Source organism: Trichomycterus rosablanca, chromosome 1 (assembly GCF_030014385.1).
Source record: "Trichomycterus rosablanca isolate fTriRos1 chromosome 1, fTriRos1.hap1, whole genome shotgun sequence".
Lineage (NCBI taxonomy): Eukaryota > Metazoa > Chordata > Actinopteri > Siluriformes > Trichomycteridae > Trichomycterus > Trichomycterus rosablanca.
In genome coordinates, this window is record NC_085988.1 from 43965248 (window position 1) to 43981035 (window position 15788).

The following is a 15788-nucleotide window of genomic DNA, read 5'->3' on the forward strand; positions in this document are numbered from 1 at the left end:
TATGGCATGTACTCCCATTATATGCGTGAACATATCATAACTGCATCTAGTGTGTGGTAAATTAACAACACATTTAATTGTAGCAGTCTAGGAACAATTCTCCACACACATAGAGCATTGAATACACAGTTGCAAAAAACAGTGGATACAAGATAACATAAATGAAAGCGCTTGCAACAAAATACCAGATACAGATGCAATGACTGACATTGAACTACGATATTATCATTTCTGTGTGGTATAACAGTTTCAAGCCAGTTCTGTTCAAGACATCTAGTGATTACAATGTTACTTGCTCAGTTTGTTTTTAAGCTACAATTACTTACTTTTTATTGTTGCATTTAGACAGAGGAAAACCACAGAGTTGAAACCCTGAGAAAAACCTGGGCATATATTATCATCTCTCTCTGAAGAATGGATGCATTTGAGGGTATCCACACTATATGTTTGTCCTCGTCTCCTCCAGGAATATCCACATCCAGCCCTGGGTATGAGTTACTGGTGACAGGCAGTGCAGGAATTGAACTGTACGCATCACATGCATTTTTTGGAAGAGGTGGTTCTTCAGATCACTGGAAAAGCAAGTACAGCAGTGCTGAAGAAGAGAAATGTCCTGTTGGAAAGTATGTTGTGGTAAAAACATAAAATATGTGTGCATTTAATGTGTGGTACAGAGCTGATAATTACGATGCATGTCAACATTGTCTTTAGTTTTTGGTGTGCTTTTATATGTTTATACAGTAGTAATTCTAGTGCTTAAGAAATTTTATAAATTTTATAGATAAATGGTTTTGTTTTGTGAAATTGTAATGGAAGGAACATTGAAAGTGTTGGAGAAAGCAAAGCAGTTGCTTTATGGTGTATTTAAAATAGACTAATGATCTATTTTTGTTAAGGGTGAACTGGTCTGGTTCTTTTTATAATCAACTGTAACGGGTCCAGCTGGGCTTGTTCATTTGCTCCGGGTGAAAGGATTTCCTTACATCACCTGAGTTTTCCTCTCACAGACTTGCCAGCTCCTCTGTTTGGTAACCTGTTCTGTTTAGTTCCAGTCCTTTGAGTTCCCATTGCATTGTGCAAGTGGATATGTGTTTACTTTCACTATTAAAGATAGCTATAAGTTCTGCTGTCAATTTTAATGAATCGACTTGACCAAACATTTAAGTGTTTTCCAATTATGGTGATTTAAGTTTTTTTTTTTTTACCACATTTCTTTTGCAGTTGAGTCTTTCAGTATAAGTTGCTTTTTGAGTTGATGGACCACCACTATCCTTCCAGGTTTTAATAATGTGTTGGAGAGGTCTTAACACAATAAAAGTAATTTCAGCATCTGCTTAACAGTAGCATCTCCATGACAAGGGGATGTCCTCCAACATACTTGTTTAAGCACCGCAAATCCATTAGTGTAAATAGGTAGATTTGTTACCATAAACATATTCATAATTGCACTAACTATCCAGTCAAGGGCTTTTACGTTTGCTTTCTTAAATGCAAATGGTGACTTAGGCAGTGGAAATTAGGACAAAAAAAGATTACCATCATCCTACATGGACCTTACAAGTTTGTACACGTTTGACTTTAACTAGAAAGTAAAGTACACGGAGTAAACATACACAGATTGCAGTAGCAGCCCACAGTTTGTCACTTGTGCCAGTGCCAGTGCCAGTAACTCTTGTCTGTTAAGACACTGTTGTTTATGTTTGGAACTTACCAACCTAGTCGCGTGTCACGTGGTTTTCCCAGTAGGCAGGGCATGAAGGACGCGGGTGGGTCACGTGACCCGGTCTGTCTGGACTAACCACTGAAACTTTTCCTGCTTCGTCCTGCAGTTTCAGAGCGAAACTATAAACAAACTTAAACATTGTGTCTGCTGGTTTTGTATTAGTTTAAGACACGTTTATTGTATATCGTGTAGCTGTTTAGTTTAATTAGCCGTAAGTTCATTCTGTTTACTGAAAATGTGACACTGAGGTGAGGACTCGACATTTTAGTTGACGGTTTGAGCAGCGGATGCTTGTCAGTATCAGGGTAAGTCAGGGTGTGGATCTCTGCTATGTTTTGTTTGTAACATGTTTACTTATACAAAGCTGGTGCTTTTGTAATGCTAAAAAATACATATTGGTTGCTCCGTGGTTGCAATTTTATTTAAAATTTACATGAACCTGTAAGCACCATGTTTACCATAGCATTTTGGGATTTCTTAGGTTTTTACAATTGTTATTTTTTCTGTCTAATTGAAACGTTTTACGTCAACAACTGTGGTTTTGACTTATTTCTTTGTTGGAGTATATCTAAATCTACTCAGAACACGTTTGTCTTCTGCCACATCCTTTGACCACTCAACCACATTTGTTACATTAATGGTACATACTTGCTCTTGTAAATACAGTCCACAAGTCTTTAATAGTGCTGAGCTCAGGTCTTTAAGAGTGTCATTTTAAAATACCTTCCTTATTTTGGCTTGATTTCGCCATATGTGTCTGGGGCATTGTCCTGTTGGAACACCCAATTGTGTCCAGAATTTATAAATTCAGCCTTCAATGCACCAGTTACACTGGCAACTAAACTGTTGGAGAGAACAATGTTTCCAGAACCATGCTTAACAGTAGGTACAGGATTGTTGGGTTTAAATGGTTTGCTGTTTGTCCTCCTAATATATATCTGGTAATCATGCCCAAAGAACTTAATATTTGTTTCATCTGATAAAACATTCTGTCAGTTAATTAATGGTGGTTATGGAATTGCTTTGAGTATCCAGAAAAGAGAATAGCGCTTTTTACAATTGCAATTAGAAATATTTATCCCCCCTCATTTTAAAAGATATTATCGTGATCTACACTGATCAGCCATAACATTAAAACCACCTCCTTGTTTCTACACTCACTGTCCATTTTATCAGCTCCTCTTACCATATAGAAGCACTTTATAGTTCTACAATTACTGACTGTAGTCCATCTGTTTCTCTGCATGCTTCGTTAGCCCCCTTTCATGCTGTTCTTCAATGGCCAGGACTTTCCGAGGACCACTACAGAGCAGGTATTATTTAGGTGGTGGATCATTCTCAGCACTGCAGTGACACTGACATGGTGGTGATGTGTTAGTGTGTGTTGTGCTGGTATGAGTGGATCAGACACAGAAGCGCTGCTGTAGTTTTTAAACACCTCACTGTCAATGCTGGACTGAGAATAGTCCACCAACCAAAAATATATCCAGCCAACAGCGCCCTGTGGGCAGCGTGCTGTGACCACTGATGAATGTCTAGAAGATGACCGACTTAAACAGCAGCAATAGATGAGCGATCGTCTCTGACTTTACATCTACAAGGTGGACCAACTAGGTAGGAGTGTCTAATAGAGTGGACAGTGAGTGGACACGGTATTTACAAACTCCAGCAGCGCTGCTGTGTCTGATCCACTCATACCAGCACAATGCACACTAACACACCACCACCATGTCAGTGTCACCGCAGTGCTGAGAATGATGCACCACCTAAATAATACCTGCTCTGTGGGGGTCTTGACCATTGAAGAACGGGGTGAAAGCAGGCTAAAACAGTATGTAGAGAAACAGATGGACTACAGTCAGTAACTGTAAAACTTCAAAGTGCTTCTATATGGTAAGTGGAGTTGATAAAATGGACAGTGAGTGTAGAAACAAGGAGGTGGTTTTAATGTTATGGCTGATCAGTGTATATAGAATTAATTAAATGAAAATGTACACCAAGTATTCCCAGTAGACAGAGAAAGAATATTTGTTGATACATAAAAGCAAATTTGTCAACATAAGTCAACATAATTTTGAGGGGTTTTTCTTCCTTTTCTCGCGATTTTTAGCACGTCCAATTTTTGCCCAGTTGTGTTATGCTTCCTCTCTATTGGTGCTGACCCCCGAGCCGATTGAGGAGAGCGAACTGACACACGCCCCCTCCGACACATGCGCAGTAGCCGACTGCATCTTTTTACTTGCACGAGGCGAGTTTATATGCGGATCGGCCCACACCCCTGATCAGCATTATTCCTCTACTCTGTGCAGACGCCATCAATCAGCCAGCAGAGCTTGTAATTGCATCAGCTATGCGGTCCCTATCTGGCTTCCTTCCCTGGATGATCAACAGCCCAAAGTTGTTCATATAGCACCCAGCCTAGCCGGATGGCAGAGTTGGGATTCGATATAATGTATTTGAAATCCCAGCTCTGGTGTGCTAGTGTATTTTACCGCTGCGCCACCTGAGCATCTATAATTTTGAGTCTAACTGAAAAACATTACTGACCCTGCCTCCATGCTTGAACGTGAGGATAGTATCTTTCTGGTCATAAGCATCGCCTTTTCTCTCCAGACAAACTGCTGATCCATATGGCTAGACACTTCCAGTTTTGTTTAGTTACTCCATAGAACTGTGTCCCTAAACTCCTGGTGTATTCCTATCGACGTTTTTTGTGCTTCTTGGTCAAGAGTGGCGTGAGTCGTGGAGTCTGGCCATGAAGTCCTTGGTTGTTGAGTGATGATCTTATGGTGATAATCCACTAACACATACAAATGTCCCAGCCTTCATCAGGTCATCTTGTAAGTCTTTTGTATTAAAGTAAGGTTTTTTCTTTGTTGTTCTGAAGAGGTTATGGTTCTGGATTAAAGTTTAGGCTTTTTCCTGCAGACAGACAGGTTTTCTGCTGCGCCATAAGGAACTTCTAAGCAATACTCCCAGTGTTGTCTCTAGGAATGTTTAATGTCTTGGAAATCTTCTTATACTCATTGTGGTTTTGGTGCAATTAAATGTTCTCCTCTCTCAGCTTTTGTGACAGCTATTTAGTTTTCAGCTTGGTTGCGACACACCTTGAGCACTTGAATCTCTCTGTGGTGTTTATATGACACATCCTAGCTGAACCAAATGAAGGATCATTGTTGAGTTCCCAGTGGTTTCGTCATGTTGTAACCCAACTTAAGCTCATACAGACTAGCTGTAAGTTTTAAGATCAACAGTATTATGTAGAGGTTGAATAATTGTGACATGACAGTATTAACAAAATATACTGCTATATACTTAAATATATACTTTTAATATACTATTGTCATATTTTCGGACAGCCTAGAGCAAAGCTTAGAGAGTTACAAAGTGCCAACCACTTCTGACCAAAAAGAACATGAAGGCTCATCTCGCTTATGCCAAAAATCATCTAGATGACCCCCAACACTTTTGGCATAATATTGTATGGCTTGTTGAGTCAAAGGTGAAATTGCTTTGAAGACATGGATCCCATTACATAATGCTAACACTGCATTCCACCATAAGAACATCATACCAGCAGTCACACATGGTGGTGGTAGTGTGAAAACCTGGACCTGGATGACACAGTTGGGTTATGCAGCAGTAATCCACAGCACACAAGCAAGTTTACCTTTTATGGCCCAACGAAACAAATAAAGGTTTGGCGTGGCGGAGTCAAACTCCCGACTTAAGTCCTATAGAGGTATTGTGGTAAGAACTTATAGGGCAGTTCATGCTTGAAAAACCCTCCAATGGAGCAAATTAAAACAATTCAACAAAGAAAATTCCTCCACAATGATGTAAAAGATTCATTGCAAATGTTTCTTTTCGGTTGTTACTGCCAAGGATGCCACAACCAGTTATTAGTTTTAAGGGAAATGACTTTTTCACGTGGGTGGTATAGGTTTTGAATAAATCTTTATTTTGCAAGGTAATCCTTACTTTTCACAAACACGTTCACTGCTGCTTTTTCACTGCTTCTAAATTCTACTTTTGTATTTATTCATGTTACATCAGCAAATGTGCATACAATCACATTTGATTGGTGTCCAAAAAAGAAAAGAAATAGTTTGCTATATTTATTTATCTTACTGTCCTAAATATAATTAATATATTAATTTAAATGCATGATGTACTAAATGTTTTATAAAAAAAACTGTACATCTTTGCAGGTTGATAGACCTGGAGGCTGAGCCAGAGCCAGCTGCCATGGCTAGCAGCAGCCAAACGAAGAGGATGCTCCAGGAAGAGACGGAGGCGAAGCGACGAGATAACACGCTATCTCGTCTGCGTAGTTCTTCAATAGAGATTAAAGAAAAAGGTGCAGAGTTTCTTAAAGAGCAGCTGGATGCTGCGCAAAAGGTGCTATAGACTACACACAGACAATGCATCTTATTAAATTTTGTTGGTTATTTTTCATTAGTTGACGGTTTATTGAAACCCAGCAACCTTACAGCGAAAAATTCAGAATAAAAGAGAAAAAAATTATTTGTAGTAGACCAAATAAATATATACTGGTATACATTTTTTCATAAGAAAACAAATTGTATTCAAAGTAGTAAGTCATTGTGAGGTAAGTCAAAATAAGAAACCTGCACTTAAAGATGGTAAAAACCTTATAAAAAGGTATTACTTTTCTTTTTGGTTATATTAACATTTCAATAGCCAAATAAGACAGTTCTTTTATCTCTGTATTTAACCGGACAGGAGAGTTTTTACAGTACAAAGCAATCAAGTGTTTTGCATGTAATAAACACAAATTAACCAGTTTAGATTTTTAGCTTCTTAACAACAGTCACTTAGAGGTAAGAATTTTCTTACCAATAATTCTGGTAATTGTGTTAGTAACTTCTTTTTGCCATGCAGTTTCAATAGGAGACAGATCTGGATTTCAGGCAGGCTAGTCAAGCACAAGCATTATGTGTCTATGAAGCCATGCTGTTCTAACCTCATACTAAACGTTGAAATTGACTGGTTATTACAATAAATAACAATTAATATTTTTTGTTGTTGTCTTGTGCAGGAACTAAAACTCAAAGGGGAAGAATGTGAGAAACTGTCTCTTTTAAGAAACCAGCTTGAGCAGGAACTGGAGGAGCTGACTGCTAGTCTCTTTGAGGTAAGTAGATCCATTGAACTATTAGCTTTTTGGTGCTAATGAATGTTTAATACTCATTATTGTTGCCATCATTTTTAGATGTGTTTTAAATCAAAAACAAGTTGCAACATGTTTCTGACTATAATGCTATTACTCCTCCAGGAAGCTCACAAGATGGTGCGGGAGGCAAACGTAAAACAGGCAAATGCTGAAAAGCAACTGAATGAGGCTCAGGGCAAGGTATTTTTTTCTTAATTTCTCTGTTAGTACATTCATATTTGACTTTGTGAGTCTCAACCATACTGCTTCTTTCACCCAGATTGATGTGCTGCAGGCAGAGGTGACTGCTCTAAAAACCCTTGTGCTGACCTCCACGCCATCCACCCCTAATCGTCAGCTTCACCCCCAGCTTCAGTCCTCAGGCTCTAGAGGACATGTACGTCACAAGAGTGCCACCCTTTCTGTGCCTCAGCTACAGTCAGAGCCAAACTCTGCAGATTCACTTTCCAGGCAGAAAGAAAAAGAGGTACATACATATAGGTAGAAGAAGATTCTCTACAAGGCTTTCATACCATACAGCATGGTTTTGCAAGTTCATCCTTGTAATGGGGTGGCACTAAGGCGTCATATGTAGGCCCACACCTGTAAAATTGTATCCAAAGTAGAATAATACTGTTGCTGAAAAGCCACAAACAAAATGGGTAAAGATGCAATAAAGGAGGTGGCCAAGAAAGTGAATAGAAAAGGAATGATGCAGAAAAGAAAACTGGTGGTCCCAATAGGGCAAGCTGCTCAGATCACCTGCGACAACGAAGTTCTTGTAAAAAGAGGGAAGAAAAGAAAACCAAGCTGGGGACGGCAATTCAGGAGTGGCACCCCACCAACTGGCATTGCTCATACTGAGCCAAATAATTCCGATAATTTAAAATTGTACTGCTCTTGTACAATTTTGGCATTTGGCTAAGACAGGAATACAAAATAACTTAAAAGAACAAAATGCTTTAGTATTTTATAACAGTAGGTATTCTAATGTTTTCCAGTAATGTTTTTTAAATGAGTTTAGTGCTTTAATTAATACAAATCAAAATTGTGCCCTCAGACTTCTTTGTGTGTGCTCTTTTTTACTCTTACTCTTTAACACAATTTAGAAGCATCAGTATATCTTGGCAAAAAGCTCACTGTGAAACCCTGTCACGCATCATTATGTGCTGTTTTACTAATGTGTTCAAATCCCACCAGTGTCTTTTGCTCTCTGCATCAAGTTTCATTTTCCCGCTTTCATAACCTTCTCCTGCTTTCACCTTTTATACAAATTTGACTGTAACAGAATTTTTCAACCGATCAACTTGTATTTCCTTTTACTCTGAGGCACTCTGCTTTTGTTCTACTTTTCTCTCTCTCAGTCTGCAGCTCCCACACTCTTCCCACTGATTTTGTGTCTCAGGCAGCTCAGTGTGTGAATCTGATCTGTGAACCCAACAGAGAAAAAAAGTGCCAAGCCTTACCGTTGTCAGGTAACTGCTGTGTTCACTTTGGTGTAATGAGTATTCAGTTTGATGGACACAGACTACTTCATTTTAGGTTTGGTTTTTTTGGTTTATTTGAGTCTGTCTGTATTAGTTTATGGTTAAAAATGTTCATACAAAAATAATACATAATGCTGTTTGTAAAAGAAAGTTTCTTGTAAACAGCTGCCAGAATTAAACAGCTGTTCTTTAAAGTAACCATAATACAATGCAATCAACAGTCATAAAACCTTATCTTTAAACTGTTGTGATTTAAATGACGTTATGCATCATTTTGCTCTATAAAATTTATCAGTGCAACCCCCCTTCCTTCCAATTCCCCCAAATCCCAGAGATATGTATGTGTAAACAACCGACCGACCAATCGCTTTGTTGAGATTACCCTAGATCTCAGTGGTAGTGGGCTAGCGTGCACCCGAGCACGATATTATTTATTTATAAGAATGTCTTTATTTGTCATATATACATATACAGATGTACAGTACAACTAAATTCTTTCTCCACATATCCCAGCTTGTTTGGAAGCTGGGGTCAGAGCACAGGGTCAGCCATTGCATTGCGCCCCTGAGCAGAGAGAGTTAAGGGTTTTGCTCAAGGGCCCAACAGTGGCAGCATGGCAGAGCCGGGATTCAAACTCTCAACCTTTTGATGGATAGCCCAAAGCCCCACCCACTAGGCTACCACTGTTCTTTTGGTCACTATGTGTGTATTTGAACTCATGGTATTGTTATAGTTTTAGAAACCCTGCACTAAAAATATAGGTTAAACAGTACAGTACATGTTCCAGTCATTATCACAGAAAAAAAAGCAGAAATATTGTAACTTGTAAGCCTGCCATATGTGTATAAACTTCAATTTATGTGAAGTTCACCAGTGAAGTGGCTTCCAAGCAGAAAAATTCACCGTTTTTTTCCACTAACTATTTGTTCTGTCACTTTCCTACTCACACTCTGGTTCCTTTTTAGTAGGTACACTGGCTATTTTAATTTAAATCTAGGTGTTGGCTTAGTGCTCTGTCTGAAGTGTTCTCTCCTTGCTCCCAGTGAATCCTGTTATCTGTATACATTAAACTGTATACAGAAAGGTCAGATATACATTAATGCTTATCTATATGTATCAGATTTCTAATGCTCAAAGTTATGTTTAACTACACATTTTTTATTTCTTTTCCTCCTTACCCTTACTCTCGTTTTCTTTCTGTGTAGCTGGACTCTGTATTGTTTGCGGAGTTCTTGTGTTGGAGAGAAACTCCCAGTCTTGATCGATCCTCTGCCTTCATGAGCCGGATCTACAGAGAAGACATTGAGCCATGCCTCCTATTCACTCGCTCTGAAGTATGCTAAATTGTGTGCTTATGCTTTGCATTTATTTGAATGGAGTGAAAGAATTTTACTTTTGTAATTTTTTTCTCTTCTATTAGCTTTCCCAGTCAGTTCAAAGTGCTGTGGAGAATAACTCCTTGACTATTGAGCCTGTAGCCTTGACAACAATGCCAGTCAAGTCCTCGACTGTTGAGTTTGGAGGGCCCAAGTGAGTCCTGCTCACCACACACACTATGTTGTAATTTTTTGTTTGGGGTTTGTGAGCTTTTTTGCACCAATTACAGTCAGCTTTAGAATTACTGCCACCTTTGGTAAGACTGTGTGAATAAAAAAGTTACAGAAAAATGCGCAGGTCTGTGGTCAGGTAGCTTAGTCTCAGTTTATTATTGTCCTGTTGAAATCCAGGACAACCTGACCTGGTTTTAGCTTTGTGGCAAAGGCAGAAAGATTTACACTTAAAAATTTGGAACAAAAGTTCCAGTGCCTTTGAAGAAAACAGCCCTAAACAACACAGATTTCTGAACATAATCAATTTTTTTTTCTCTTTTGGCTGCCTCTGTATACAGAAATTGCCACAGAAAACCTAATTTGGTTCTTATTTTACATCAGACCCATCTGAATTTTTTGTTGCTTAAAGCTCTTTTTAGCTCTTTTGAACCCAGAGTGTAGCAAATTGTGTGTGCTTATGGTTGTACTTAGATAAAAGAAAAGGCTTTCTTCTGGCACAATTTTACATCGTTTGTTGGCGAAATTAAGAAAAATACTTGCTCCACCTTAAAAAATATATGTACTTACAGGTGAGATTTCTGTCATATTTCCCCCCTTTTTACTAATGGTGCTAATAATTCTAGAGAGGATTGTTCATAATTATACAGATGTTTAAGGTGGAGCCTGTAAGTGACTTTATTTTAATTGGGTGGTAAGTTATTAATTACAATCTGATTACAGTTTGATATATGGGGTTGTTTTTGCAGCGGCAGCAGAACACCGGTAAAGACGTAAGTTAATTTAGGAGCCTGTCTTGTCTTCTAACACCACTACTAATGTGCTTGTGTTTAATACCAGGTCAACATTATGACCTTTTCCTTTTTCCTGCCTGTGGTGTGCAGTGTTGGGTTGAATGTGTCTATTGGGTTGACTACCTGGATCAGACAGTATATGTAATGTTAAGAGATATGGTAACCCAATGGCATGAAGGGCTGGGCAAAATGACAGTACAATCACAATATCACAATATCTTGTTTCATAATACAAAGTGACATTTTGGGTAGAATTATTGTCCAGGAATGTTATTTGTACTGTCATGTGTTGTGATACTGTATTTTTTGCCATATTACCCACCCCTAGTGGCATGTCCTTTCCCTAGCTAAAGTTAACTCATTTTGGCTGCATTTTGTTTGTTGTTTTGTGCATGTGCTCAGATGCTGGTGCGGGTACTTTCAAAGTCAAACCTTATACCTCATTAAAAAAAAAAAAGCATATATGTGCTAAGCAGGGTTTATGTTGGAATATCAGTATATGAAGTTTGTATTTATTACTGCTTAGATGGCACTGTACTGAATGTTGAGAAACTTTATTAATTGAAAACATTGTTTTTCGATGTAGGAAGTGTGCGCTGAGTGGAATATCCCAGCTCTGCCGACATCGCATCAAACTGGGAGATAAAGAGAATTACTACTACATCTCTCCCTCAAGCAGAGATAGGGTACCAACCTTTAGACCTATGTTTTTTTGCCAGAAAGCACATAAGATAGAGGAAGTTTACAGTTTAATATTACCAGTTGGACAAGAATGTGCAACAATGGGGTAAAATGAAGTCTAATATTTATACACATTCATGCATGCTACTTAAAGGGATAAAGGTATCAGTCATAATATCTTTATACCTGTGCTCTATCTGTGTTTGGGATAGTAATATCAGGCCAGTGTCACAGTATAATAGAGAAATAGGTTGGATCTTGATGATTATTACTATGCCTGAAATCTTTCCTCATCTCCTTTTTCTCTTTTGACAGATAACAGCAGTGTGTAACTTCTTTACCTATATCAGATACATCCAGCAGGGCCTGGTCAGACAGGAAGGTGAGCGCCATTGGCACAGTATTACAGTATTAAGAAATCATTTAAAGTTACACAAGCAGAGAGAATCTATTATAAAAAAAAATTCTCAGCCCCTAACCGTTGGGTTTTTGTACTGCTTACTGTGTAATTACTTAACTTTTAAGTGACATTTTCATTTTTAAAAATACTGCATCCTGCAAAGAGCTTTGTGCTAGTCCAAACTGTTCATTGACAAGGACTTTCCAAAGTATTCCCTGAGCTTGTGTGGTTATTATATTAACTACAGAAGCCTTACCTTGTTTAGGATTTTCCAAATCTGATAATTTTATGGACTGTAGATGGTGAAATGTCTCAATTGTTAGTAATTGTGCATCGGTACATGTTGTTAACTGGTGAACTATTTACTTACAGTTTATTGCAGAGTGGCAAACTTCGACTTGAGCCTTTAGTTAATGCACTTTATACACCTAAACATAACAGCATCATTTGTTTAATGAGTCAATTATTTATTTATTTTACAGTTTACAGTGTTCCTGGCCTTTGTTTGCCAGTGTTCCAATTTTTTTAGGTGTTGCAAATGAGGATTTAGTGTACAGAACTTTACAGAAAAATCAAGACAGTTGGGTCAAATAAAAAATGTTTGTGCTTTTACAAATAAAAGACAAATCATGAAAATAACTGCTTTCTGTTTTATTCACATTTTACCTACTGACCCAGTAGTTTTAGAATTGGGGTTGTTATTTGATACCATGTGTCAACATAAATAGAAGGGCCGGGATAACTGCTTATGAGGTCTGTACATTAGTGCAGTATCACATGATCATATAATGCACTCTCTTTCCTTCCCTGCAGCTGAGCAAATATTTTGGGAGGTGATGCGTTTGCGGCGGGAGATGTCTCTAGCCAAGCTGGGATTCCACCTGACAGATGAGAGCTGAAAAACTCCCAAACATCCTGGCCTTTATGTATACACACAGTCCTTGGATAACAGTGATAGATTTAACATGTAAACACTCCGTTAATGCATGAATGTTCATTCATTTAAGAGAGCAGCTTGAAAATGCTTGAAACGATAAGCTGGTGTGGTACATGTGCAATCAGTATTATGTTGATATATTATTGGTGGTTAGATGAAGTAGTCAGAAACATGCACTTCGTCATTCACTACACTCCTTAATGCTGTCTGAAACGTTGACAGCAGCATGGTTCTTTTTGTGCAGCGAATCCAAAATGATAGTTTTGTTATAGTTTTAATATCAAAATGTAGGTTAATGGGTTCTCGTTCTCATTTAATACAGTCTTGTAGGAAAAATGTGAAGGGTTCAAAACTGTTTACACACTATTTATCTTATCCTAAATCTTTCTTCATTCTTTACAAGTGCATCTACACTTGCTGTACCAAACTGTACCACATCTTTAATGGTACCTAAAAGTAACTGATCAGTTTAAAAATGATTACCTTTTTAAGGGCAGGAGAATCCAAACCATGAGCATAAAGAGTTTACTGCATTAAAAAAAACTTGATAGAACAAAATACAATCAGCTACTATTTTTTTGTTAGTGTAAATGTATTGAAAGCAATTTTGACCTGGGTCCTAAGGACTCACTTTAGTATGTAGTAGTACCATTTGTTAAAGAAATGTGTATGTTATATGGATTTTGATATATTAATAACATAGATTTCAACTTTCAAATTTGACAAATACCACAAGAAATGGATTCCTAACCATTTTTTTCTAAACTGTGGTGCACTTAATCAAATGGGTTTTGGGTCAGGATAATCGCATTGAGACAGTTTATTAGGTACACCTGTCTGCTGTATTATACAGGTACTGACTGTAGCACACTACAGTTATTTTCTCACCCCACTTTTTTTCATTTATCAATTGAAATGGACTCTCCTTAACCAGTTAAAGTTTGGATTGTGGATAGTTTTAACACTGCAGTGACATGGTAATAACATGGTAGTTTGTGTTAGTGTGTTTGTTATATGATTGTATCTGGTGCAGCAGTGTTGTTGGGATTTTAAAATACCATTTAAACTTTCTGGCCTCTCCTTTATTAGGTACACACCTTGTTAGCACTCTTTGTAGGTGTGCAGAACTTCTGTTTTTTACATGTTAATCTTCCTCTGTAAGCTGACAAAGTGTACAGAGCAGAAGGTGGCCTACAGTCGATTATTGTATAAAGTTGTTTGTATCTTTATAGCTTCTAAAATAGTCATTAAATGTAGATAACAGACGTGTACCTAATAAAGTGCTTGGTGAGTGTATATAAGCACTGCATGATATGACAATCATAAATTTAATCAAGACCAAATGCACTCTGGTTTAATATGGACATAGCACATATTTTTAAAAATGTGCTTATTTTTTTATTGACTTGCATGCTTTACCTTTTTTTTAGCACCTAACATACAGTACCTCAAATACACTAACAAAAAGTTTAAATATGATGCCTAATACATTAACACAGTAATTTTAGGAGATTTTTGAATGATAGATAAGAAACTCCACCATGACTTTTAATTTTTGCAGCAATGACTTTCCAAAATACTCCCTAGCCCATGTGGCTGTGTCCATTAAGGTAGCAAGACTGTTTGTACAGTGATTTTTGGATTTGCCCTTTACACACCAAGATTTTCCCTGATCCCTGAATTTTTTTTATGATATTATGAATTGTAGATGGTAAAAGACCTATATTTTTTGCAGCCTCATGCTAAGAAACTTTGTCTTTTTAGAGAGTGCTCAATTTTTTTTCTAAAAGAATGTAAATGTAAACAACAAAGTTTTCCCTCATTTTTGCCCATGCAGGGGATTGAATCCCCTTACCAAAGAGCCCCCCCCCCACTATATAAAACTGTGCATGTTAGACCAGCAAATAACCATTGTTACCATTCTAAAAAAAAAAAAAGCTAACATTTAACATTGCTTATTTAACTTATTAACACTACTTGTCTAGGAAGTAGGCATCCCTGCTGCTGAGCAATACAATAAAACTTATGTTCTGTAAGTAAATGAGTATGTCTGATTTGTTTGCAGTGTACCACAACACACACAAAAAATTATTTATTTATTTTCAAGATCTATATTTTAACACAAAGTATTTTAACACAAAAAAGTTAGAAATATTTTATTGATCCAATAAAACTAAAAGAAATTGGTGCACCAACATGGGGTTTTAGGATGTGGATAAACCTCAGTTGTCCAGCTAGGTTTCCTCTAGGTCCTAGTCAGGTTTCCTTACACCTCCCAGTAACTTGCAGAAGATGGACTGGCTGCTCCCAAATCGCCTGAGTGAGTTTGGTGGGTGAGTAAGTGTTGGCCCCATGTATTCCAGTCTATTATGCTAGTCCACCTCCATGCAAGTTTGAATCTCAGCATTGCTCTCAGCCGGTCAGGTGTCTACCCAGACTTCATTGGCTATGTCTGGGGTGGGAATAACTAAAGCCCTGCAATGGATTAGCACCATGTTCAGGGTATTCCTCAGAAACACCACTATCCTGACCAAACAGCTGATGAAATTAACTGCTTTTTGGCTATTACTTTAAGTAACCCACGACTTGCATGTGCTTTATCTCTTGTGTACAAAAATGAAAAGTTGGTCATGAAAAGTAAAGGTATATTAAATTCCAAATGCATTTATTTCTTTAATTTTGCATTATATATATGTTAACATAACAGTTAACATAAGGAGGAAATCAAATAGATTTTATTTAAAATTTAGCTTGCATTAAATATTTAGATATTCACTGTTGTAAATGAATTTTAAAGCACATTCTTTAGTGTAATTTATAGACTCCAGTAATTGATCTGAAGTGTACATTAAATATGCATTTCAGCTGTTAGTCCCCAAATGGAACTGAGTTGAGTGCACTAATCCAGAAAAAGAAAACCTTGCTTACAGCATTAAATCAGGATCAAAAGTTGATTGACTGTAATGAAATAATGACATTTAAATTAAAACTACTACTGCAGAGAAACTGGACCGACCACGTCTTAATTCAATGAATAGAACAG

General features: G+C 37.5%; 1 protein-coding gene across 2 annotated transcripts; it reads left to right on the forward strand.

The window, feature by feature from the left end:
* Positions 1 to 1760: 1760 nt before the first annotated feature.
* On the forward strand, positions 1761 to 14640 carry rab3il1 (RAB3A interacting protein (rabin3)-like 1). Of its 2 annotated transcripts, XM_062993167.1 has the most exons (11): positions 1761 to 2028; positions 5935 to 6124; positions 6786 to 6881; positions 7023 to 7100; positions 7180 to 7386; positions 9592 to 9720; positions 9807 to 9916; positions 10683 to 10706; positions 11314 to 11413; positions 11724 to 11790; positions 12622 to 14640. In XM_062993167.1, exons 2-11 carry the CDS (start codon positions 5972 to 5974, stop codon positions 12705 to 12707), a joined length of 1050 nt encoding a protein of 349 aa, XP_062849237.1. In that variant the 5' UTR covers positions 1761 to 2028; positions 5935 to 5971; the 3' UTR covers positions 12708 to 14640. The 2 variants fall into 2 exon arrangements, with proteins under 2 accessions (XP_062849237.1, XP_062849244.1); XM_062993174.1 differs by lacking the exon at positions 10683 to 10706.
* Positions 14641 to 15788: the final 1148 nt, after the last annotated feature.